Source organism: Cynocephalus volans, chromosome 6 (genome assembly GCF_027409185.1).
Source record: "Cynocephalus volans isolate mCynVol1 chromosome 6, mCynVol1.pri, whole genome shotgun sequence".
NCBI lineage: Eukaryota > Metazoa > Chordata > Mammalia > Dermoptera > Cynocephalidae > Cynocephalus > Cynocephalus volans.
Genome location: NC_084465.1, coordinates 105,877,695 through 105,902,916, shown reverse-complemented (window position 1 = coordinate 105,902,916; position 25,222 = coordinate 105,877,695). Strand labels below are relative to the sequence as shown.

Genomic DNA, 25,222 nt, shown 5'->3' with positions numbered 1-25,222 from the left:
GGTTCCAGAAAAGTGAGAAGTAGTAAGAACCTGAACTTGGGTGGAGATGGTGGGATGGGAAAGCAGGGTCTGTGATCAGGGAAGTAGCAACACAGCGACCAGAGATGAAGAAGTCATCAGGCGTTTGGGTGGGGTAGGAGAGATGAACATCACACTTACACAGATGACTTATAAACTTCTTAGCTTGTTGGCCACGAAAGAATTTAAGGCAGCTTTATTTTTCCATTACCATCTTAGGCCTAATTTTGGGCAGGAAGTTGAGGAAGCTTACTTTGTTGAGAAGAGAGAGGTCATCTTAGAGTGAGGGTAGTAGAGTTGGGGGCATGCCAAGCAAGGATGTTTGGAGAGTTGTAGTGGGGCACGTGTAGGATTTCAGTTAAAAGTGACCAAGCCCAGGATTGGGCAGCTTCTCTTGGACGTGCATGCATGCATGTGCACGCGCACACAAACACCTGCGTGTATACACCTGTATAGAAAAGCATCAATCCCAACACCAGTGTCAGGCCACTGATACCTGGTGTCTCTAGAGAATTCTAGAGAGGTTATAGGACATCATGTTGTGTATTATGCAACTTTCTAATCAAAGGAAATGCTTACCTCAGCCGGCAGAGTCATTGTAACTCGTGTTCCGCTTTAGAAGCATTTCTTTGAGGTATTCACAGTGTATGAGTCTGGTAAGCAAATGCATGGTTATTGTGTTCAGACTTAAACTAGAAGGAAGAATCTATGGTGCAGACTTCTAAAGTTATTTGCCAAGTTTTCCTTAACAGTTTATATGAAATTAAATATGACATCAAGTGATACATATACATGTTGTAACTTGAGTCATGTTTTTAAAGCTGCTTGTTATGTAAAAGGGATAGAATTATAAAAACCAGTTCCATTTGTAGGAGAAAAATAATAATACCTCACTCTTCAAGGGCATTGCTATATACAAAATATTTTCTTCCATTAAAAATAGTCTTTATGTGGCTGCTTTGTTTGTGAGAGAGAGAGAGAATGAAAGAAATTAGGAAACAAGATTTTCTAGTACTTTTGTTTTACTGTGTAATTAATGCTCACTACTTGGAATTTTTTTAAAAGATTACAGTAAATCTTGAAGTTTTATGGGGGTTTTTTGGGGGGTGGGTGGGAGTAGTTATCTACTACTATGAAGCAATACCAGGATGGGGCTGGGGGCAGCTGGACTCATTATGGATTCCGTAGGCTTGATCTTGTTAGTACAGTGTGCTGTCCAAACCTCATCCAGAAAGGACTGAGATCTTTGTGTGTGGGGAAAAAAAACCCAAACAATTTAAAACACTGGTCTGCCATCTAAAATGCCTATTTTGGGGGGGGGGGGGCGCAGGCTGGTACAGAGAATAAACCGTAAAGTGACTTTTTATGCCAAGAGCTATTCAAACTACTTGTACAAATACATATGTTTTGAATTAACTCTCTCTATAAATGTTATGTGTTATAGAACTTGTTTTCTTTAAGTTGGAAACAGACTCATTAAGTTGTTTTACACACACACACACACACACACACACACACACAGAGACATTAATGAAACAAAATCATGAGTGATTTAACACCTTGTAACTAACTGCAATGAGATTGGATTCGAGTTAACACACTGTTCTGTTTTAGAGAATAAATGCCTTTGGATTATAACTTACTCATCTTTCTCATGAAACTAGGGTGGGGGGAGGTGGTTGGTGAAAAGATACTCATTTTGGAAATGGAGTCTTGGAAGAAAGCATAAACCTAAATTGCGCATACTGATCTGAGGAAAAGAGGGTAATCTCGCCAAGAGAGGGGAGTGAGTGTGTATGTTACCTGAGATATGCCATTCATTCATCAGGTGTTTAGTGAGTGTTTGTCAGGTGCCTGGCCCTATGCTAGGCTCCAGGAATGGCAGGATAAATCCAGTGTGGTCTCTGCTCATGAAGATCCACAAGCTTGTGGGAGAGAGGCACGTCTCAACAGAAACTTGTAAGATTGTGGGAGGGGCTTCAGGAACACTGGAGGTGCAGAAGCTAGCTTTTCTCAGGGTGGGGGTGTGGTGAGTTTTACCAAGCAGTCCCCCTAGTGCTGCAGCTTGGAAACAGATGGAGGAGCCAGTGTCCTGGGCTCGCCGCTGTGAAGGTGACATGTGAGGGCCTGGTCTGGTCTGAAGAGGGTGGGGGTGAGACTGGAAAGGTAGACCGTGGCCAGATTGTATGTAGGTTTTGTCCTGCAGGTAGTAGGGAGACACCAAATATCATTTGGCCAAGGAGTGTCATGCTTAGGGTTGTAATTTTAAAAATAAGTGGTAGCAGTGTGGAGGTTCAGTTAAGGTAGGGAGAGAAAATGATGGTGGTCCATGACAGTTAAGGTGGGAATTGAGGCCATGGTCGTGGGAATGGGCAGAAGGGCTTGCTTAGCTATGCTGAAGTCACAGCTGGCTGATTTGAGGCATGTGATGATGCAGGAAGAAGCTGAGGATCGACTGAATTTCTAGCTTGATGATTCTATTTTCCTGGGGTAGGTAGTGAGGAGGAAGAAGAGGGTGTGGGGAAGGTAAGATGATGGGGGATGGCTTGGAACAGGTTGAATTGGTAGCCTCTGTGAGGCATGACTTTATTTGGAAATGTATATGTTATGAAATATTTTGATCCACTCATTAGATGTTTGGGAATTTTTTAGACTTATTAAGATGAAGAAAGAAGACAGTGTGGAGGAGTTTTAAAGGTGTAAAGAAAAATACGCTCAACTGGGAGAGATTTAAATTCTATTCACACTTCCTTGATAACCTGGATTTGTGTCCTGGGGTGAGCCGCTTCACTTCTCCAGGCTCCATTCTTCTCATATGGGGGCTGAGACATCTCTAAGACTCCTTTTGTCTCTAAAAAGTTGGTTCAGTGTTTGTTAATAGAATGACATGTTCTGAAAAGTAATCCAGGATTCTATATGAGCAGGAGTCCTTCTGGCCTGGTCTCCTGCCCATGATTTAGAGCAGGGTGCTTTCCAGCCTGAAAGATTTCAGGGTTTCTCCCTTGGTCACCCCTGTGCCTCTCACTGACTCTGCTCTGTATTTCAGATCACCGAAGTAGCCTTGGAATACAACAACTGTCACGGGGACCAGGTAGTGGAGCGCCTCCTTCAGCACCTGCGACGGGTAGATGCACCGGTGTTTGAGTCCCTGGCATCGGAGTCGCCACTGATCATGGCATCCCCCTGCTGCAATACTGTGGTGCTGCCCCAGTGGCACTCCCTCTCCAGGACCCACAACATCTGTGAACTATGCATCAACCAGACCACTGGGGGCATCAAGCCCAGCTCAGTCAGTGTGCCACAGTGCAGCTTTTTTGAGATGGCAGCAGCTCTGGATTCTTTCTACCTCAAGGAGCAGACCTTTTATCATGTGGCGTCGGACAGGATACAGTGCAGCAATTTTTTAACTTCCTACAGCCCTTTCAGCTACTACACTGCATGTTGCAGGACCATAAACAGGGGCGCAGCGGGCTTCGAACAAGATGTCTTTGAAAGTCCGACCATCACATTTCCTTCCCTCAAGGAAAAGTGTGAGGTTGATATGCCAAGCTCCGTTCCTCACGTTGAGGAGAACAGGTATCTCTTTGCTGAAGTGGACATGACTAGCACAGACTTCACAGGCCTGAGCTGCAGAACCAACAAGACCCTGAATATCTACCTTTTGGATTCAAATTTGTTTTGGTTATATGCAGAGAGACTGGGTGCACCAAGCTCCACTCGGGTGAAGGAATTTGCCACGATTGTTGATGTGAAAGAAGAGTCTCATTATATCTTGGATCCAAAACAAGCTCTTATGAAGTTCACCCTAGGTACTGTAGGCAGTTGACTTCCCCAAGTATAATAAGTTTTGGTTAACTTATATAGGTAACTTTTTTTGAGGAGTCTCATTACGGTTGGTTGTGGGGGTAATATCAGCTCTGTAACTCATTTTAAATCTTTATACCACAATTGGTCATAATTTTTAAAAAGAAGCTAATTTTGTCTGTTAAATGGAACAGAAACTTTCTAACTCCAAATTTTGGATAAGTCTGTCATTTAGCCTGTGAGAGGGAAGAGTCCAGCTTTCTAGATTAGCAATTCCTGTCCCTTTTCTAAGGTAGGGCCAGCTTCAGTTGGTGGGGACCTGACTACTGCCATGGGCAGGTAGGTGAAGGGCTGTTCTGGTGGGACGTCTCCGGGGCTAATGAATGTGAGCCATGACAGCACTTCATTCAAGGGGCCGAAACAGAAAGCAGTGGAAAGATGGAGCTGCCTTGCCTCCCTTCTTGTCTCAGGTTTAAAGATATAAGTATCAAGGCCCTCAGACCTGACTTGTTCTGCTGCTGTTTTATATGGTGCTTTATATGGTGCTGAGGAATGTTGTTATGAACTGGGGTGCCTAGATTGTAACAAACAAGCGTCAAGTGCAAGAAGCAAGTGTCAACTTGCAAACCAGCAAAAACCACTTTTTTGGGGGGCGGTAATGCTCTCTATTATGGGAAACCATCCCAGAGCTCACTCCTGCAGCCTGGCAGGAGCAGCAAACTGACCCACACTGTCCTGTTCCCAGTACTTTGCTGACGTCCTTGACGTACACACAAGGAAGTGAGAATTTCAAAAGCCATGTTAGTTCAGCCTCATTGGACACACAGGGACAAGTCAGTGCTTGCCAAATGGAGAAAGGAGGAATTTGGTAGGGAAGGAAACTTTATTTTCAAGGTTTAGAGAGTATGGAAGCAAGAGTAAACTCAGAACCCCTAAATCCTGTTAGCCACCCTATTTTAAATCCAGGAGCAGTTTGTTTCTTACATGAGGCATGTTTGTGAAAAGACTTATGTAAATATTGATTTTTCTATATCAGATTACATATTACAAACACAAGGGCGCCTCAGTGTTTAAAAGAAGCCTGTGACCAGTCACTTTATGAAGGGCATAATCTATTGATATTACAAATTACATCCAATTCATGTTTTCTAAGATTGTTTTGGTGTATTGGGTTTTTTAAAAATGAAACAAACATGTATTTTTAAAGTGTTTCCTGGATTTTCCTGAATTCTGTTCGGTAATACTCAAATGTCTGACGAGCTCATAATGTGTTCCATTTCGAATTTAAGTGTAATCTGAAAGAAGCCTTTTTTAGATTTCTTTCTGTTTTCTCTACTCTGAAAAGTCTAGCTCTGCTACTCTTAGTCCTATAGTTGTGACAAAATTTTTACTTTTTATTTTTATTATTTTTATTTTTAATTAATTTTTAAAAGATGACCGGTAAGGGAATCTTACCCCTTGACTTGGTGTTGTCAGCATCACGCTCTCCTAAGTGAGCTAACCAGCCATCCCTATACAAGGATCCGAACCCGTGGCCTTGGTGTTATCAGCACCACACTCTCCCAAGTGAGCCACAGGCTGGCCCTGTGACAGAATTTTTAGAGGTCCTTGTGAAAAAACATATGCTGTGTGTCATTGTTGGTTTGGAGAGTTAACTCATAAGTCAGCTGTCTCTAGGGCAGTTTCAGAATTTAGGCTTCATTCAGATTAGGAAATAATTCTTGGTTTTATGTTTCAAAAAACAGCCAAGTGAGTGTTATTCAGGTGCTGATAATGAATTCTCTTTAGTATTCCCATAACATTTTCCACTTCCTCCTCTGCAGAGCATTTCATTGTCCATTAAGGAGGAATTTAGAAGAAAGATAAATGAAACTCATATTAGTTGTGTCATTTCAGATGAGGCATGGGACTCAAGAGGACAGAATTTGTGGGGTGGGTAAAACTGCTGTTTCAAGTTAGATTTTTTTTTTTATTGTTTATGGGTTTTATTTATGTATTTTCCCACTACATATAATTGAGTTTATTTTTCTTAATCTCTTAACAAAAAACCATAGCTCCTTGTCCTCAAATTAATGATCATTGAACACCTTCCACATTACTGTAGCTGGTGCAATTACTGCATTTAGTTATGCTTAAAGGTCTTAGGGTTATAGGTCGAAATCTCTTGAAAAGATTGTGGCATGTTGATGATTTATGCAGTCTCACTTGGTGTCTGTGTGTGGACCAGTCCTTTTAGAAAAGAATAGGATGGAATTCCTAGCCTGTGAATATTAGAGCATCTACCGCTGCATGGTGTTTTGTTATCTAAATTACTGTCCACTAAGTTAATGCTACCAAAGCTAAACCTGTTGTCATCCTGTGCAGCTTTGTTCAGGGTTTTGCTTGTAGGTGACGTGTTAAAAACATGAGCCTGTGAAGTCATTCCAGTTTTTAAAATGTGGAGTTTAAAAGTAGGCCAGCTACTCTCCTTATACCTAGAGAACAGTTGATCTCATTTTCTCTTTGTTTTTAGAGTCTTTTATTCAAAACTTCAGTGTTCTCAACAGTCCCCTGAAAAGACATCTCATTGGAAGTGATTCTGCCCAGTTCCCTTCTCAGCATTTAATCACTGAAGTGACAACTGATACCTTTTGGGAAGTGGTTCATCAGAAACAGGTATGGAGTCATGAGAGAAACAAAAAAATCTAGCCATCTATCCCTATGAAAATAATTTCCAAAGCTGCAGTTGGTGGGGTGAGTGGCTGTTTTTGATGAACAGAAGATTTACCACAGGACAGTCTGATTGTGGGACATGAGTGCATTACATGGAGGTTTTCTAGTTGCAGAAAGCCCTTAAGAGAGCACATAATTGGAAAGATCAAAAGATGAAATTTTTCACAGTAATTTCTGCATAGGCAGCATTTTATGAATGCCTGCTGGATTCTAAGCACAGTGAAGACATAAGGAAAAGCCCATTTCCCACTTGCAAGTAACGGCCATCTTCCCCTTCCCACAGGATGTTTTGCTGCTTTACTATGCACAGTGGTGTGGCTTCTGTCCATCCCTCAATCACGTCTTTATCCAGCTAGCTCGCCTCCTGCCAGCGGACACCTTCACTGTGGCAAGGTAAGGAGGCCTGTTTGGCAGCACTCTGGGCTGCGTGCCTGTCTTCTCCCTTACTTGCCGCTTAGCCATATGCTTTGCAGGGCTCTGGCCTGGGTGAGACTTGGGTGGGTGAGTGAGTTTAATTGTTAGATTAAAGCCATGAGCAAAGCCTTGTTGAAACTGACTTTTTTTTTTTTTTGGCGGCTGGCTGGTAAGGGGATCCAAACCCTTGAACTTCCTGATGAATTCTGAGTGTTCGTTCCGTGATGTTGAATGTGTCTAGCTCTGATAGGCTTCATAGGAGGGTCAGTGCAGTTCTGTGGGAAGAGTGCTGACCTGGTCACCAGAATGGCCCCCAAGTGGACAGCTCCTTTGTATACTGTGGGAAGTTGCCAGCCAGTTCTGGGACCCAGGGCAAATCTCTATTTGTGAAATTAAGAGGAATTTTTGATTCTAATTAAGAGGAAAGATTGATTGATATCCATATGTTGTAGTTTTGTGATTCCATGGGTACTGTATTTGGGCTCTGGAGTAGACAAAAAATGTTAAATAGTTTTTTTGGGGGAAAAAAGAAGGCTCAAATACAGAGTTTTTTTAGATAATAGAATATTGGATTTGCTAGTTCCTTTGAGAGATAGAAACTTCCCAAAGTAGAAGCAGTTGAAAAAATAATGAAAGAAAGATGAATAGATTCCACTAGAAATATGTGCAATGAGAACAAATTTTATATTGTATATTTTACAGCCTTTATATTTTACCTCTTATATGAGGGGTCTTCAAAAAGTTCATGGAAATAATTGGAGACAAATTTGAGGAGTTACTATGCTGAGAGGTTTTGATATATGCATATTATCTGATGTAATCCTTGGGACACTCAGTGAAGCCAGTATGGTTTTCATTCTCTTTTTATTGAGGAGGAAACTGAGGCACAGAAAGACTTGGTAACTTGCACAGAGTCACACAACCGGCAAGTGAGGGAGCAGGATTCAGTCAGGCATTCATACTCCAGACTCTGTGAAATTAAAATGGGTTTAGAAGCAGCTGAGAGGGATTCCATTGTGAACAAAGGACATGAGCAGGTTTTTCATGTAAAAGGAGAGAGTAAATTAACAAGTAGGGAAATTATAACCTAATAAAGGTAAATTAAAACAATTAACAAAGTGTCATTTACACTTAATAAATTCTTCTAAGTGACAGAATCTTGTATTGATAAAGTGAAATTGGCACAGTCAGTTATAGCTAATGGAATGAGTAAATTGGTATAACCTCTTTTGGAAAGGATGTTGGCAATATTTGCAAGAAATCACAAAAATGGTTATATTTGACCCAGTTAATTTCACTTTGGGGAATTAAAGAAATAGGAATTCAGAGAGGCATGGGTGCTAGTCATTATAGCATTATTTATAACCAACAGTAGAGGAATGGTTAAGTAAATTATAGTTGGGCATTTGATGGCATTTTTAGCCATTCATTAAAGTAATGTTTTTCATGTAATTAATTGAAAAGAATAGAGTGTGAAATATAACTGCTCCTAAAAATATGTAAGCATGTAAACTAAGCCTGAATGAGAATCCCAGAAAGAAGGTCCCAGTTAGCCCAGTGGAAATGAGTGGATTTTTACAACATTTTTATTTTAATTTTACAGATTGCATTTTCTTTGAAGGAAAAATCAGGAGAAAAAAGCATTTGATTATGGAATATAGAGCTCAGCACCACTTGTTCAAAAACTAGAACTCTAATGTTTTAGGTAGGCCATCACAGGCAGCAGCAGGAGTGGCATTTTGTTAGTAAAATTGTGGCAAAATCATTTTCATTTGGTTATGCCATTTTTTAAAACGAATTTCATTCTTTTGGACAAGCACATGACACTGCTCCCCCCACCCTGGTTATGTTTTCTGAAAACTTCTGTGAAGTTGATGATTCAAAACACTTCCATCTTTTGTGTGCTGTCCATGAACACTGGCCAAGCTGCCCTTCTGCAAGGGTGGGTGCAGCTCTTCCTTCAGGGTGCCGTCACTGCTCCGTGTCCCAGCATGTGTGTGGGAGCCTTGCCGCATGCCTAGCTCGGTGCCCACTGCTGGAGGGGCACAGAGCAGTTGCCGTTAGTGCCATAGTAACTGAGTATAGGTTGGGTGATTAGTACCAGTGTCATTTTCTGTATTAGAAAATTAATCTGAAATCTGCTCAGAAAATACACTGCTTTGGGCCTCCATCCAGATTTACAACATATAAAAGAGGGTATAATTTTCCATCATCAGAAGGGCTTCATGTATTTTACACAGTGATTTCCTATTTTTTTTCCAGAACTAATTCAGAGATTAAAATACTTGGCCAGACCCTGTTAGGTGAATGAATTACTTCTGAGGTGTCAGTGAGGCATTTTTTGGAAGTTTGTTTTCTTACATTTATTATCACTCAGTGGAAAGTTTCCATGTAGTGGAGAGTTGCATGTCCTGGAAGTGTCCGTGCTCGACTTAGGCCTGGCAGTGCACTAACGGAGAAGGGGCTGGTCCATTTGGGGGGCATGTAAAATTCACCAGGTTCTTTAATTATTTGAGAAGTTTCTTTCAAGTTGGAGTTTTTTGGGCTGATCTTTTATTTCTTCTCTTCTTTCCGTTTGCCAGGATTGATGTGTCTCAGAATGATCTTCCTTGGGAATTTATGGTTGACCGTCTTCCTACTGTGTTATTTTTTCCATGTAAAAGGTAATGCTGAATTTTTTTTACAGTATTGGGCAGATGGGATTCTTTTGTTGAGGTGTGAAAATGAAATGGGTTTAAGATGTAAATGATTCGTTCTGACTAAACTGTTTTTCAGAAAATATGCCATTAGGGACATAGGATAAAAGGAATGTCATGTGTGTTGCTGCTTGTTTTAAGAAGTTTGTTCTTTGCAGTTTGTTTCCTACATGAGCATGAATGTAGCCACCGGAATTTGTTAGCTTTCATGGCCTCTGTGAACATAAGAGAATACAAAGATTGACCTGAAGAGAGAGAGAAAGAGAGAAAGAAAGAGAGAGTGTGTGCGTGTGTGCGTGTGCGTGTGCGTGTGTGTGTGTGTGGAATTTGTTAGCTTTCATGGCCTCTGTGAACATAAGAGAATACAAAGATTGACCTGAAAGGGGTGGGTGGGTGGGTGGGTGGGTGGGTGTGTGGGTGTGTGTGTGTGTGTGTGTGTGTGTGTGTGTGTCAAAACGGCAGATAATCTCTTGAGTCCTGCCTGCCACACGCTTTCCACATGGATCACTTCTCATTTTTCCCTCCCAACGACCCCCCCATTCCTCTTGTACAGGAGGAAATGGAGGGTTTCACATCTACTGCACCACCCTGCTGTGGATTCAAGGATCCCTGAAAAGGAGCTTTCTTCCATGTGTACAGACTGCTGTGAATGTCTGCCATGGGGTTGTCACGATGATTTTTTCACATTTGCTTAAATGGAATTTAACAACTATCCTGAAAGCCCCAGCCAGCAGGGATGGAACAGTAGCAAAGGGGGAGTGGACTTACTGATTAGCAAAAGTGGATGAAAATGTTTCAGCAGGAAAGGAAATTAACTCTTGGCCCTTTAAAGCCTAGTAAACTGGATGTTTGCTTTCTTTTTACAGATTCCCTTTGGTTCTTAGGAGCTGGGCCCTCATAGGGACCCAGTCATATGGCTTTAACAGTATCTTCTCTACAGGGAAAAGCGTTTGCAGGGTCATTTGGGAGGAGGTCCCTGACTTGCATACGTGACATTTCCTGTTTTAATTTCCCACCTCCCTTTTACAATTCATTGCAGCCACTACTCTGCTTGTGTTTCTCTAGGAGAGTGCTTCCTTCACATCTGTTGAATCATTTCCTTGGTTTTTGCTCTTTATCTTTATTATTTTTATTTTTTATCAGAAAGTTTCACTAGAAAACTTCCTGTGCTATAGGGTCTTGTCAAATCACACATAAAAACAGAATGTGACTCACCCTGTTCTCCTGCTGACTGTGTCGTGATGAGCTTTTTTCTTTCTAAGAAATGTTTAAATTGCCACAGTCAAGGAATTGTGGACAGTAACACTAGCACTTTGATCTGTGTGGACAGAAGTCGGGCTTGTAGTTTAATGACATGTAATTTTTGGATTCCAAACATAGTTTGAAATAGTGTTAAAGTCATAGCACCCAGCACATGCCTTTGCATAAGGAAGTTCTCAGCAACTAGAATAAATGAATATGTATTGAGAGAGATGAAGAGAGACTCACACAGAACAGGTGGCGGGAGGCAGGGGGGTCGTTTGGAGGCCTGCATCTGGTTGAGTGACTTTCATCAAGCTGCCTGGTGTAGTAAACATGAAGAGTCTTCATTCCCCAGCCCTGTGCTGGGCAGTCGCTGCAGCACCTTACCATTTTCCTTGTTGGAAAGGTCAGGAAAGTAAATATTGAATATGAGAAGACTGTCCAGTTCTATTTTAATGGAAAGAGCTTGGGAAACCAAAGCCTTGTTGCCTTGGAATGGAATTTTTCTCATTTCCTAAAAATAAATAGCAGTCAGAAGGGAAGTAAGCTTATCATTAGCTGGTCCAGAGTGAATGTTTGGTTTAGCCAGAAGGTAAATGGGCAGGTGATGTGAGCTGACAGCTCACAAAAGAGGAAATGAAAAAGGCTGTTTTTGATAACATGTAATAGGACCTTTTTCATAGTTCACCTGCTTATGCTATTTTTAGTGAAAAGAATTTAAAATTGTATATGCACTACCGGTAAAATAGCAACTTGTGTGTGCACTAGGTGCAGATGTGCACAGAAGGAAAAATGTCAAGGTGTTGACAATGATTATTTCAGAGAAGTGAGGGATATAAGAGATTTGAAGATGATGCTTGTGTATTTTTTACATCCCTTGCAAATTGTCTACAACAAACACAACCTATTTTATAAAAATCATGGAGAACAGTGAAAGCCTGTCCTCTGCCATGTTGTGCAGTCTGGGCTCCGTCCTGCTCCTGGTCCCTGCTGCCCTTCACTGGAGGCAGAAGGCAGGAGGCAGGAGTGGGGCCTGCTTGTGCAGGGGGCCTCTCAGAGCCACTCCTAGCCAGCGGCCTGCATCAGACTCATTGTGACGTGTCAACATCCAGGTGCTCTGGCCAGGCTGTGGACCAGGAGGTTGTAGGAGGGAGGTACACTCCCCCAAGCAACTCTGATGTGCCCCCGGGGACGAACCTCACTTCAGAGGAACACCCCCAGCCCCATGCTCCTCAGAATTAGAGTCAGGTAAACCCTGGGACCTTCTACCACCATGCTTTCAAATAACTACTTTCTTTGGAAGCAGTTTGTTGATGCTCTGTGTCCTTACTACTGTAAAAAAGTGTGATGGCATTTTAGCATATCCATTAGGGAGATTCATGGAGATCACTCCAAGACCTCTAAGCTGCTTACACATGTCATTGTCTGTCCTGTAAATGTCTCCAGTTAGACATACTAAGATATCTTGGCAGCTCTTTCCTGGGGGTAACTTACCTTTCCTCTGCCCTAGAAGATCAGGTCTGTGCTGCAGAACATTGTGGCAGATCCAGCCTCAGTTCCTCCTTCTTACGCCCACTTCACAGGGCCACGACGTTTTTAGTTTGAATGGCTAGGATGTCCCACTTGAAAAAAGCTTACATCTGAAGAAAACTATGATTTAAAGTGGGAGAAAGTTAAATATTTACCCCAGAATTATTTCATAAAACAGTTTACATGCAAAGTTCCAAGTTCTTTATGTTTAATATTACCTAAAAGTTTTCAAAACTTTTTAAAGTTACTTGAAAGTTTCTGTAAACATTGTGTAAAGTAGGGCATATCTGATTTTAATTTCCTTGTGATTTTTATTTGATAGGGAAAGGGCTACACATTAATAGAACATCTTTTGTCACTTTCAGATATTTGGCCACTAGCTTTGTGTGTGGAGAGGTGTTCAAGCTTTTAACTAGTGGCTTCTTGTTGGTTTCTTAAGGAACAATGTGACTTTTTAAAAAGCTAACATTCACTGAGGATTCATGTAACTCATTTAATCCTTACAAGAATCCCATGAGGTGGGTGACACTCTTATTGTCCCCAATTTATAGAGGAAGCCAGGTAGGAGCACAGAGAAATCATGTGTCTAAGCACATGGTGGCGATTACACTCCAGGCAGCTGGGCTCTGGAGTCTCTGCTCTTGACCTCCATTCCTTTCATACCTGAGGGAGACAGCAGCTGTCTGTTGGCCCACCTCAGTCATAAATGCATACAGCTGGTAGTTTTGGTTTATTGCAGCGAGATTGTGCATTCACACATAAATGTATTGTGTCAGACAATTAAGTGACAAGTTCTAAAAAGGAATTTTCTAAATCAGGACTTGGAACAAAGCTGTGGGGAAGCCCCTTTCCCGGGCCTGATTCTGTGCTGTCAAGGCCGGGCAGCCTTAACTTATCAGAGTCCCTTGGTTGGTCTGTTTTCCAAGGATCAGGTTGCCAGTAGCACCTCACCACGTGGGAGGCAAATGTCCCCTGAGGGGTACAATCACCCAGTTGTAGACCTCTGCTTTACATAATTTGTAATAGATGCTTGCTGAAGAAACAGGCTGAGTGTATTTCAGGTTTTTTCTATTTCTCCAAGCACCATCAATGGCCACAAGAGTGCTATGGGTGACAGTCCTACCGTAGGACAGCCTTCCTGACACAGCCACTGCGCCTCTCAGAGCACACTCCTGGTTCCCTGAGTTGCTGGCTCTAAGCTTGGGCCTGGGAGCTCTTATCTTTCTTGGAATGTTGTGTATAGAACTGAGCTCTGTCCTCAAGAACAGACACACATTTAAGATAAGCCACCCTATTCTGTACCCGATAAATAATGTTTCAATAAAATAAATAAAATACACATAACATAAAATTAAAAAAAAAAAATAAGCCACCTTAATTTAGAGAACAAGCATATGGGACATCCTCAGCTTTGTAGAGAATTTCTTGCCCAGGCAACATTTTCCTTACTGACTTTCAATAAGTAAAATCCTCGGAATGTTTTTTCTTGGTAAGTAGATGGCCTGATGTCCAGTAGAGTCTGCTTTTGGACTAAACCTATTGGTATGACTTTCATCTTTGATTCCTTTCCCTTTCTCTCCAGAAAGGACCTAAGTGTGAAATACCCTGATGACCTCCCCATTACCCTTCCAAATCTGCTGAGGTTCATTTTGCATCACTCAGACCCTGCTTCTGCCCCCCAGAACTTGGCTAACCCTCCTACCAAAGAATGTCTTCAGAGTGAGGCAGTCTTACAGCAGGGGCACATCTCCCATTTGGAGAGAGAGATCCAGAAACTGAGAGCGGAAATCAGCAGCCTTCAGAGAGCGCAAGTGCAGGTGGAGGCCCAGCTCTCCAGAGCCCGCAGAGATGAGCATCGGCTGCTACGGCAGCAGCAGACCCTGGAGCAGCAGCACAGCCTGCTCCAGCAGCAGAGTGAGGAGCTTCAGGCTCTGTACATGCACAAGACCCGCGAGCTTGAGGAGCTGGCCCGCAAGCTGCAGGAGCTGGCCGATGCCTCGGAAAACCTCCTCACCGAGAATGCGTGGCTTAAGATCCTGGTGGCGACCATGGAGCAGAAGCTGGAGGGAAAGGACGAAGCTGAAAAGCTGGCTCCCCGGAGAGAGGCACGCTCTGACTCCCCTGAGCCCTCAGGTGCCCCCCGGTTACCTGGCAGCACCCCTCCACCTTCTAATGTCAGCTCTGCGCTGGCATCCCAAAGGAGTAACGAGAACAGGACAGACTAACTTTTTAAATGATGTGAAGAAATTAGAGATATAAACTGTACATTGGGAATATATTTATGCAAATTTTATTGAAATTTATTGTAAATAAAGATTTTCTCAGTGGTCTAGAAAATCAACTTGAATGTCATCAGGTTTTACTGAACAGGGATGACATCCTGTCCACTTATTGCACAAACTTGGTAGCTTTGAGACAAAAACAGCACAGTCCATTTGAAGATATGTCTGAAAAATTAGTCCATGTTTTAGTGGCTCAGTGTCACGAGTTCCCCTCCCTGCTCCCCTGCTGTTGCATCTGTGATGATATGAAGACTGAAAGGTAATTTCTCAACTGGTCAGAAAACTTGAACGCAACAGTTGAGCTATTCAGTAAGAATTCAAAGAGAGGTCATAACTTACTCAGCCATTTGAGTGTGTGGCTCTGGTGTCTACGCTAAAAAAAAAAAAAAGTAGCTATTGACAAATAACAGTGAGCACTATTATGTGGTTGTTCACTACTTCTACAGTCATTTGCATTTTCCTCTCAGAGACCCCCACCAGTGCCACCGTGCCTCTGACCCTCTCCCCACACTGCCACCATGCTCTGATGGGCCCAATTCAAGCTCCAAGGACGTCCCTGGCAACCTGGGAGTGGGATAAGAATAGCTCCAAAAGTGAAACTGATGAGAAAGCGAAGTTTAATAATTTCAAAACCAAAATTTCACTGGCATGGTAAAAACCACATGGCAAGTCTGACAATTGAGTGACAGTCAGTTCCAGGGGTCAGGCTCAGAGACTGAAGGTGCAAATCCCAGCCGCTCTTGGATTACCGGGTGTGGGGCTGAAGGAAAAACAGCCTAGGTTTATCTGCTGGCTGTGGCGAGTCGAGGTAGAAAGCCTGGAAGTTCTAAGATGTGAGGGTGATGGGTCAAATGCCCCAGCCTTTTCTAACTCACTGAAGCAAACCTCCTCCCCAGTCTTTCCGTTGGCACCTTCAGAACTTCTTTTTTCCTTCCTAGGCCTCATTTCAGTAGCTAGATCCCCCGACCCTGCCCCCACCTTGAGTCCTGCCCACCCCAGCCTGCAGGGCTGTTCAGCTTGTGCCACCATCACCTCTTGGAGCTTGGCCATCCCGTTAGTGGCCAAAGGTATTTCTGTTCCTGCTTTCTAAGGGTTCCTCAGTAGCTTCACTACCACAGCTCAGATGGCCTAATTAGCTACCCCTCTGTCCACCTCAAGCTCTTCCTTAATGTTTGACCCCCAATTTGGGTGTATGCTACTAAAAAGTGTTCCCTACAGCTTGCCCCTCGGGGTTCTAGAAAGTGGTTTCATTTAACATGCTTTTCGGAGGAGGCACCTCCGGCCGGACCAGGAGGCCAGAGCTCTGCAGTTCAGTGGGGTCTAAGCCAGCAGTGGCCTCTGGTTCTGTACTGAGGATGCTGACATGAGTCACGTTTTCATCATGATAGTTTAGAATGTGCTTAGTGGTGGGATTCAAAGTCAAAATGAGCTCACTGAAGTGTACACAGGAATACCGTGGGAATGCAGGCTGCCAAGGCACTGGCTCGACTGAGCCACCAGCTCATCGCCTATGTGAAAATGAAGTCCTGAACTTGAAATGCTCTCTTCCACCCTGCCCCCACCCCCTGCATGAGCATCCGGTGGCTTCTGTATGAATGAACGTGCACAAAGGAAATGACCTTCCACTGGCACTCAGTACCTTCAGAGCTGCGTGAGGGGACTCAAGTCAGTTACAGAGACCCACGGAAGAAAGTGAAGTCCAGTGCCCAGCAGGTGGGTGGGAGTCAGGGAGGAAAGGAAGCTAACTTGTGAAGCAGGAAAGAGAAAACCTCAACAGTCCCCTCCCCTGCCCAGCGTAGAAAATATTTAAATACAAAAACAAAACAGAAAACACAACTTTTTTTCCCTTTCCTGGGCCAGCTGCAAAGCCTGCGCTGAGGGGGATACTCGGCATGCTCAAGACCAAAGGGGCAAGGAACTGCTCTGCTACAAGGACACCTGCTGGCCCTCGGGACTTGTGCCCGGACTTGTCCTTCACTGGCTCCCAAGCAGGTATGGTAGCTTCCTTGCAGTAAATCCACTATCGACAGGAACTGCTATTTAACAACCAAATCTACCTGGACAAAGAGGAAGGGCATGGTTCTTCTCCATCCACTACTAACCAAGCAGAAATCACCCAAGCGCCCCAACTGGTCAGCTGAGACATAAAACTGCCATCTCACTCCCTTTACGTAGACGTATGTTAGAGACCTTTCAAGTCCAAGACCCTCCATGGTTTCGACTTAGCTCATCATTAGCACGGTCATCAAACCAGTCCCATGTGCTCCATAGGATATTTTAAAAAATCAGCAAAGACGCTTAAGCACATGCTTCTGGGGACCTATTTACAGTTCACAGGTTTGTTAGTTCACGCATTACAGTAGTAGCTCCATCAAGAACAGGCTCAGCTGAACATTCAAGTAACAAAGCGCTGTGGGGCCGTGAGCCCCAGCAAAGTCAGGCCTACCCACTGCCTGCAATGGGCGGCCCCCCAGGAGGCCAAGGGGAAGCCCAGGACAGCGGGGCCCCGGGTGCATGCAGTGATGGAGCCTGCTGAGGCCATGCCAGCAAGTGTTAACCCTTCCTCTGAGACAACAGCACGTCTGTGTGGTTTCATTCCTTCCAGCGCCTCTTGGCTGGCTGCACACAGGACCAGGAGCCTCGCATCCCAGGTCAGCCGCGGACTTCTGGGCCATTAGGGGTCATCAGCTTGGCCTTTCTCTCCACGCATGGTCCCTTGGCCGAGTACTGCACCAGGAGGAAGGGCTCTTTGGTCTCGCCATCCCCCACAATGCTCTCCTCGTCCTCTGACTGGCTGATGCGCTGCAGCCGCAGGTAGCACCAGCAGCCCAGGATCAGGGCCCCCAGGGCAGCAATGGCAATGAGGATGACAATGACTGTGACCACACCCGTGGTGGGGCTGTGGTCCATTATAGACATGGTCAGTGCTTGGGGGGCTTCCTGGGCAGGAAGCTCTTAGGGGCGGCTGGCTCAATGAGGCTGGAACTCAGGCTGGACACGAGAGTCCTGAAAGACAAAGCAAGATGAGGTAAATGCAGGGCTCCACTGGGGACCCCGACTGCTCACTTCCATGGGGTCTGTAGTTCCTAGGCATCATCCTAGGAAAAACGTGCTGGTTGGTTCTCATTGTTTCTCTTGGCTCACCAGTGCTCACTGCAGTCTGCGTCCCTTTACTACCTCTGATACCCTAAGTGCTTCTGCTAGCAGACAGGCAGTCACTCTTGCTCAGCTGCAGAGCCCAAGATGAGGCGGGGGGAGGGGTGATGGGATGGGCACCTGCCACAGCTGCGGCAGAGCTGAAAGAGGGCCAGGCGCTGTTCTGGCTCTGCTGTGTAAGGTGCACATTCTGGAAGCCTGGCGCCACTAGGCTTCCTGACGCCAAGATGAGAGATTTGGAAGCAGGGAAATGACATCAGACCCTACAGAACAACCCAGTCTTTCCGGGATACCTGTGAGAGGGTGCAGCATACAACAGCCTTTGCCACAGGGAACTGCAGTTGGCTGGGGAGACCCCTGGTCTGCAACACGCCACCCGAGAGGGAAGCTGGGCATCAGTGCTGCTGTGAGGCTCGGACTGAGGCCAAGCTAGCAAGCAAAAGGGAAGAGTCCCAGAAGGGCAAGCTCTGGGGAGGGCAGGGGACAGTGGGGCAGACGGCTCCTGCCCTCACAGAGCTCAGCCTCTAGTGCAGGAGCCAGACCGCACATGGCCCGATACTGCAAAACGCCAGTCACTACACGTGTGGGACTCCACATTGGGAACATAAGGGACCGGTGCCGCTGATGCTAAACTAGGTGGGGCAGGCGAGCTGCAAGGAGGTGGCAGGACTGGGACCACAACCTCCGAGCCACATAAGCTCCGATACCACGTAAGCTCCACCTCGCCAAGCCTCACCCTTCCCATCTGTGCATGGGGCTGCTCAGGGCAAACACAGCCACTGAGGTTAGGGCTTTGTTGCGGTTGCTATCCCCGTGTGCTGAGGCTAGCAGGCTCCCCAAGGGTCCAAAGACTCTGCTCTTTCTTATTTCTGCTGCCTTGCCACAAACAGGCCAAATAAATAATAGTAACTACACCCAGGAGGCCAAGAGGATGATGACAGGCCCGTGCCACACCCTGCACAGGGCCAGGCACGCAGCCCGCACTCAGCCAGAACAAGGCGTCTGAATCCTTTTTTTTTTTTTTTTTTGAGAAGATTGACATCAATGCAGGTAGACAGCAATGGAAGGACAAGGTTCTCTCCCCAAACAGGATCAAACCTGCGCGTCCTTGAGCGATAACATCCCTAATTAGAAATGGTTCTTACCTTGGGCCGGCCCGTGGCTCACTCGGGAGAGTGTGGTGCTGATAACACCAAGGCCCCGGGTTCGGATCCCATATACGGATGGCCGGTTTGCTCACTGGCTGAGCGTGGTGCTGACAACACCAAGCCAAGGGTTGAGATCCCCTTACCGGTCATCTTTTAAAAAAAAAAAAAAAAAAAAAGAAATGGTTCTTACCTAACCAGGGAGTCTCCCCAGAGGCTGGGTTTGCCTGAAGGTCAAAGGCAGCTAAGTCAACACCCAGTCTGTCGAGGGACCAGGTCTTGGGAAAACTGCAGACCCCCGAGGACTGCCCTGCTGTCTGTGCCACTATGCAGAGGGGCCCCAGGCAGGAGGAGATGATATCCCCCAAGTCTACCGCCTTCTTACCACCTCCAAGGTCCACGCCATCTCTCTCAACGGGCCCCCCGTTCACCTGTACCAGCCCATTGCAGGCAGGCCCCCTTTAGGTCGGAGGAAATGCCCAGGTCCTTACAGTGACCGACAGGACCCCCACTATGCCCATACTCCCCGTTCACTGCTCCCAACCATACTCAACCCCAGGCACCCTTCTGCCACCAGGCCTTCGCACAGGTGGTTCTCTCTGCCAGGAATGCTCTGATCCCCTTTCCCTTTTCCAGTGGCTCTCAACTGGGGGTGACTGTACCTCACCCCGGGGACATTTGACCATGTCTGGAGCCATTTTGGGTTCTCACAAGCCGAGGAACTGGTACTACTGGGATCTAGTGGGCTGAGGCCAGGGACGCTGCTAAACATCCTACAATGCACAGGACAACCCCACACCACAGAATGACCTGGCCCCGAATGTCGCCAGTGTGGAGGTAGAGAAAGAACCTCTGCCCTGGTTAACGCCAGCTCCAGCAGGAAGCATTCCTGTGCTGGATGTCCAGGGAGGGGCCCCTTCCCCCAGAGCACTGACCTCCGTTTGCAGCCCTGGCTTCTGGAGCACGGCCATCTGGTTAGTACTCACCTCCCCCAGTGGGCTGTGTGCTCCATGAGTGGCCCTGTTCACTGTGTCACCCTATATGTGCAGGCCACCCTGGCCTCTCCCCTGCCACCATCAGCTCCCACAGCCCTGCTCAGCCTCCAGACTGGACAGGGGACCCTCCTGACTCCCAGAGAGCCCACCCGCTGTGGTGGGCGTCTCCATGTGTCCCAACCTTCATGTTCCCTTCCTGCAGGAAGAACACCCACCTGCCCCATGCCTCCTGCCTCCCTCTCTCCTGGACCTCCATCTACAGGGCCTGCTGGGAGCCTGCCTTCCCATGGGGCTTCTGGACAGGAAGGCGAGTCAGTATCAGTTCGGAAGGGGAAGTGTGTGTGCTTGAGAGTGGGGGTGTGGGTTTGGGGGCAGGAAGCGGGAAATCAAACAATAACATCATGACCTGGGTGGGGGGCCCAGGGGCCAACCAGGGAGCCCAGGAGGCACCCATGAGTGCAGGGGATAACCAGCAGTCCAGGGCTAGTGAGGAAACTGAGGCACAGGCAGCCCCAGCTCAAAGGGACCATCTGAGAAGAGTGGTGACCTCAAAACCCTGTCTGCTGCCCTCATCCCTGGCCAGGAGGAGGGCACAGAGCCAGGTATGGGCCTCTTACACCCGTGGGCTAAGAGCCCAGTGGCCCAGCCAGTCTCGCTTGGCCTGGGATCCCTGGCCCTCCCGGAATGTGCTTGTTTCTTCCTCTATTCACTCAGCTAGTATTAACTGAGAACTGATCTTTTAACAAATCTGATGGCGTCATTCCCTGCTCAGAACCCTCCCTGGGATCAGAAGAGAATCCAAATTCCCTGCCTCCCCAGGCTTCCTGGCTTCCACCTCAGGCCTCTGCCCCAGGGTTCTTCCCTGTCTGTCCCACGCCTGGCTTCTCCCTGCTATCCAGGACTCTCTCAGGAGTCACCTTTTGGGGGGTGCCCTCCCAGACCACCCTAGCCCCAGACCCCACCCCGACCCCCTCACCACTACCTGGCCCTCCTTCATTTGATTTCCTAGAGCTCTTTGCTACCTGAAAGTCTCTTGGGTCAGGGGATGCATATCCCCACTACTGTTTCACTCCCCACCATGGACTCTGAGACTGGAAGAGGAGGGCACTGTCTGTCCTGGCCATGGCTGGATCCCTGCCCCATCCCTGGCACACACTAGGTGCTCAGTAAATGTTTGCTGGGTGGCTCAAGCCCAGGGATATAGTGATGAATTAGAGGAGAACCTGTTCTCATGGGGATCACAGTCAGTGGTCCCCAGCCCTGAGCCAGCTCCCAGGCCACTCCCAGGAGGGTCCCTGAGCATGGGTCCCCATGCCTGTCCCCGCAGACTCAAGGAAGCAGGCAGCCTGCATGGGAGGACAGGCTGCAGCACGAGTGCGGGGGCAGGAGCATCACGTGCCAGTGGATTATGGCAGGCCGGAGCCCATGGAGGGGCAGCTGTCTCCACACCTGCTGGGGGGTGGGAAGGGGAGGGGGCAGCCGAGAAGCAAAGCCCAGAGGAAACTCAAAGTGCTGAGGGCAGCTGGGCCCCTGTGAGCCCCTTGGCCTGGCTGGACCCCTCTCACCTGCTACACCTCTCCTGGGCGCCCCCCACAGGCCTCTGTGAATGAAGGTGTCTCCTGCAAGCTGGCTGACCTTGATCCAGCAAAGCCCACTGGACAGGGTGGGACAGGCAGGGCCACAGTGTGGGCTGGGAAAAAGGCCAGGATGGCACACGGGAAACCTGGACTATCCCAGAACAATCATCAAAATAGTTCCCGTGTATTTCATACAAGCATTGAATCCTGCCAACCATCCCACAGCTTAACCGTGCACCATTATCATTTCCATTCTACAGATAAGGAAGCAGGCGCAGAGAGTTGAAGGAATTGCCCAAGAGCGAAAGCTGGAGAGCAGGATGCAAACCCAGAAGTGGGGCCCAGCAGAGCAAAGGGAGGGGTCTCTCAAGTGCAGCGGGCCAAGCAGGGCCAGGGGCAGCAGTATCTGGGCACTCTGGAGCACCCCCTCCGGAGGATCCCCTTGGCCGGCTCCCTCAGTCATGACAAAGCCTAGCATTCCAAGGCTGAGGCCATCTGGGTCCCCCCAGACATACAGGGAGAATCTCCCACCCACTCTACACCCTCCTGCTCTCAGTCCTGCCTCCCTCTGCCAAGGGTGCCCGACCCTCGGATCCCATCCACACTCCTGAAAAGACAAGTTCTAAAGCCCAGCCCTCCAGTCTGCAGAGGTTCCCCCGTGCAGTGCCCTGAACACCCTCAAAGGAGATCAGTTGAGCAGAGGATGCTGTGGCCTCTAACGAAGCCCATGAGTGTCCCTTGGAATAACAGTGCCAACAAGCCCAAGCAGCTCCAGGTGAGCACTGGCCCGCACCTGCCCCCAGGCTGCAGGTATCACTAATTCTGTTGTGTCCAGATTTTCAAGATCAGTAACTGGGCCCCAAAGCACTTTAGGGCAGAGGCGGTGTGAACCCCACCCTCCTCCTGTGAAGGCCTATGGCTTCTCCCTTAGGTCTTGCCCAGTGTAAGGAGGGGTCCCAGTTCACAGGATCCCAAAACTATGCCTTAAGCCCCACTCCACAGGCCACTCCATGTGCTCAAGGCCCAGTGGGAACACAGCAGCAGCAAAACAGGCTTCAGTCTCCTCCCTCCTGCCACCGCTACACCTGCTACTGTGAGCTGCTTTGCCCCAGCCACCCATAATGGCCTCAGTTTCTCAGTGTGCAAAGTGGGACTGAGTCCCTGACCTCACCCAACAGGTTGTGTGGAGGATGAGAAGTGATAAGAAACATGAAAATGGAAGAGCCACGGGGCCACCGGGTATGCATGCCACCAGCCACACCTTCCTGGGTGCCACAAGGACAGTGAGCCCTTGGGACCCCCCCCAAGAGCAGGAGGGCACACAGCCTGGCCCAGGCCCAATGCCACAAATAACCCCTTCCCTAGGAACACGCTGTCTCCCTTTCACTTAACTGGGCACATCACGAGTGTTGCTGGGCTTAGCTGGGCACCAGCTCGCCACCCCCATCCAGCAGTCTCCACCTCCTGGTGCTCCTCAAGGGATGCCAGGAAGGCTGCCCTGCTTACAGGGGGCCAGCCACCCCCTCAGGGGCTTCCAGCACTGCCCTCAGGGGCGGAGCCATGTCTCCCACCCCTCAACAAACCACCTGTGAAGTATGCAAACAAACCAGGCTCTGCCTCTTCAGGGGACCCCAGTTCACAAACCAGAAACATTTCCTGCCCTGGTTCTGATTAGGAAAATAAGATTGTGGGAAGAAGAACAGGGCACTGCCAGACACAACCAGCATGCAGGTGGAATGTCTGCTCTGTGCCAGGCACCAAGCAGGTACCGGGACACAAGGACACATCACACAAGGCCCCTGCCCTCCAAGAGCCAGGACCGGGAACAGTGGGGATGCCAATAGGAAGCTACCTTTTACGGGGCTGTGCCCAGCTCTAGGGCCAGTGTCATCTCATCCTCCACCCCCTACCCCATTACAGCCCTGTCCTCCAGAAGAGGAAACTTGGTCTGAAATCCCCCAGGCTTCCCCATGGTAAAAGAGGAAGCTGGAGCCTGCAGAGCTCTGGGACTGTCCCAAGGTCAGACGGGGTACCCTGTGGCCCAGGCCTGAGGCTCATGCCCCCACCCTGTGAATCACCCGCTGGGCATTTTCATACGCTACCTCAGAGTCAGCGCATTTGGCCAAACAATTTTGGTAATAACTGTAGATGCTTGACAAAAGCTGGTGGTGATTACTATGTGCCAGACACTGAGCTATAAACCCTCATGTAAATGTCTCCTTTCAGCCTCAGAACAGCCCTAGAGTTGAATTATTACTATTCCCACTGGGCAGGTAAAGAATCTGTGGCTCAGAGAAGTTAAGTCAGTTGCCCAAGGTCACACAGCTCAAAAGCAGATGGTCAGGGATTCAAACCCAGGCAGCCTGGATCCTGAATTCCAAATTTGGACCCCAACACTAAAATGTCATATTCCTGATACTCATCTCCTGTCCCCTGTACCTGTGAAGCTGGGAACAGGTGAGTCCAGTCTGGCCCCTTGCTGGGGCAGGCTGGGTGACCTGGGCGGAGAGCTTGATGCTGGGGACTCAGGGATGACAAGCGCCCTGGCAGTTCCCGTTTGCTGAGCGCGGGCGGCGTACAGGCGCGGTGCCAGGCGCGCTCCACGCACCCTCTCATTTAACCCTGCCAGGCGACAATGTAGTCTCCCCCCTCAATGGAGGAGCAAAACCAGGCTCGAGAGAGGAAGGGGCTTGGCCCAGGGGCGACAGTTGGAGAGGGAGCGACAGCTGGAGAGGCAACTCAAATCGGCCTGACTGGGGGAGGGGGAGTTGGGGACAGGAGACCACAAGAGCCATTCATGCCCAGACCGCGCAGTCACTGCCGAAGAAACCCGGCACCAAACGCCGCGGCCCAGCCTCAGTTTCCCCACCCGCGAAATGGGTGCCAGACGTTGCCCGGACCCTCACCTCTCCACCTCCGGAGCCCTCCTGACCACGCCGGGGACTGCGGGAACCCCCGCCTCTCCCGGAATTTGGAAAAATCCCGAAGTGTCCCGGGGACCCCGGCAGTTGGCCCGGGGCGCGGAACTGCGGACCGCAGTGGGGGCCATGCCCTGGCGGGGGAGGGGGGAAACCGCTCCCTGCGAATCGGCCTCCGCCCCCCGCCGCCTCCTTTGTCCCGACCTCGCCGCAGCACAGCGGACAAAGAGCCCCCGCCCGCGGGCGCGGCCCCCCGGAACAGACCCTCCCCTCCGAAGCCGCGCCCCCGCCCGGGCCGCTCCTCCCCCGCCGCAGAGACCCCCGGCCCGCCGCACAGCCGCCGGGTGTGTGGCCCCACTCCGTCCGGGGCCGTGCCTTCCCCTCCTGCAAGCCCCCGCCCGGCCCGAGCGCCCCGCCCGCCCCGCCCCACTCACCATAGCGCGGCCCGCAGCCCGGCCCGATCGCCCCGCAGCAGCCCCGCGGGCCCGGCTCCGCCCGCGCCCCAGCCCGGTCGGGTCGCCTCTCACCGTCGGGACGCAGGAGCCCAGCTCTGCGGCGGGCGGAGCGCCCCCGGCTCCGCCCCGGACGGGGGCGGGGCCCTCTAGCGGAGCCAATGGGAGCCCGCGCTGGGACGGCGGGGCGGGGCGGGCCGGGGCGGAGTCACGTGCGCTCCGGGCAGGGGCCGGGGCCCGGGCCGCGGCGGCCCGGGCGGGGCGGGGCTGCGCGCAGCTGG

At 48.6% G+C, this 25,222-nt stretch overlaps 2 protein-coding genes across 4 annotated transcripts in view; one reads left to right on the top strand and one right to left on the bottom strand.

The window, feature by feature from the left end:
- The window catches only part of TXNDC11 (thioredoxin domain containing 11), a 59,202-nt gene extending 44,463 nt beyond the window's left edge, over window positions 1-14,739 (top strand). For all 3 annotated transcript variants that reach the window (XM_063100389.1, XM_063100390.1, XM_063100391.1), the window contains 5 exons: window positions 3,065-3,827; window positions 6,335-6,477; window positions 6,818-6,927; window positions 9,531-9,611; window positions 13,999-14,739. In XM_063100389.1, coding sequence (XP_062956459.1) covers window positions 3,065-3,827; window positions 6,335-6,477; window positions 6,818-6,927; window positions 9,531-9,611; window positions 13,999-14,641 — 1,740 coding nt within the window. In that variant the 3' untranslated portion in view covers window positions 14,642-14,739. The remainder of the gene's footprint in view (window positions 1-3,064; window positions 3,828-6,334; window positions 6,478-6,817; window positions 6,928-9,530; window positions 9,612-13,998) is intronic.
- SNN (stannin) lies at window positions 14,699-24,999 on the bottom strand. The gene is made up of 2 exons (XM_063100392.1): window positions 24,924-24,999; window positions 14,699-17,704 (listed from the first exon to the last, which is right to left on the bottom strand). The coding sequence occupies exon 2, from the start codon at window positions 17,615-17,617 to the stop codon at window positions 17,351-17,353; it is 267 nt and encodes an 88-aa protein (XP_062956462.1). The 5' UTR covers window positions 17,618-17,704; window positions 24,924-24,999; the 3' UTR covers window positions 14,699-17,350.
- Between the last annotated feature and the right edge of the window lie 223 nt (window positions 25,000-25,222).

Bases quoted from the DNA above. Each gene is read 5' to 3' on its own strand.
- SNN (XM_063100392.1), bottom strand. From the start codon at position 17,617: ATGTCTATAATGGACCACAGCCCCACCACGGGTGTGGTCACAGTCATT.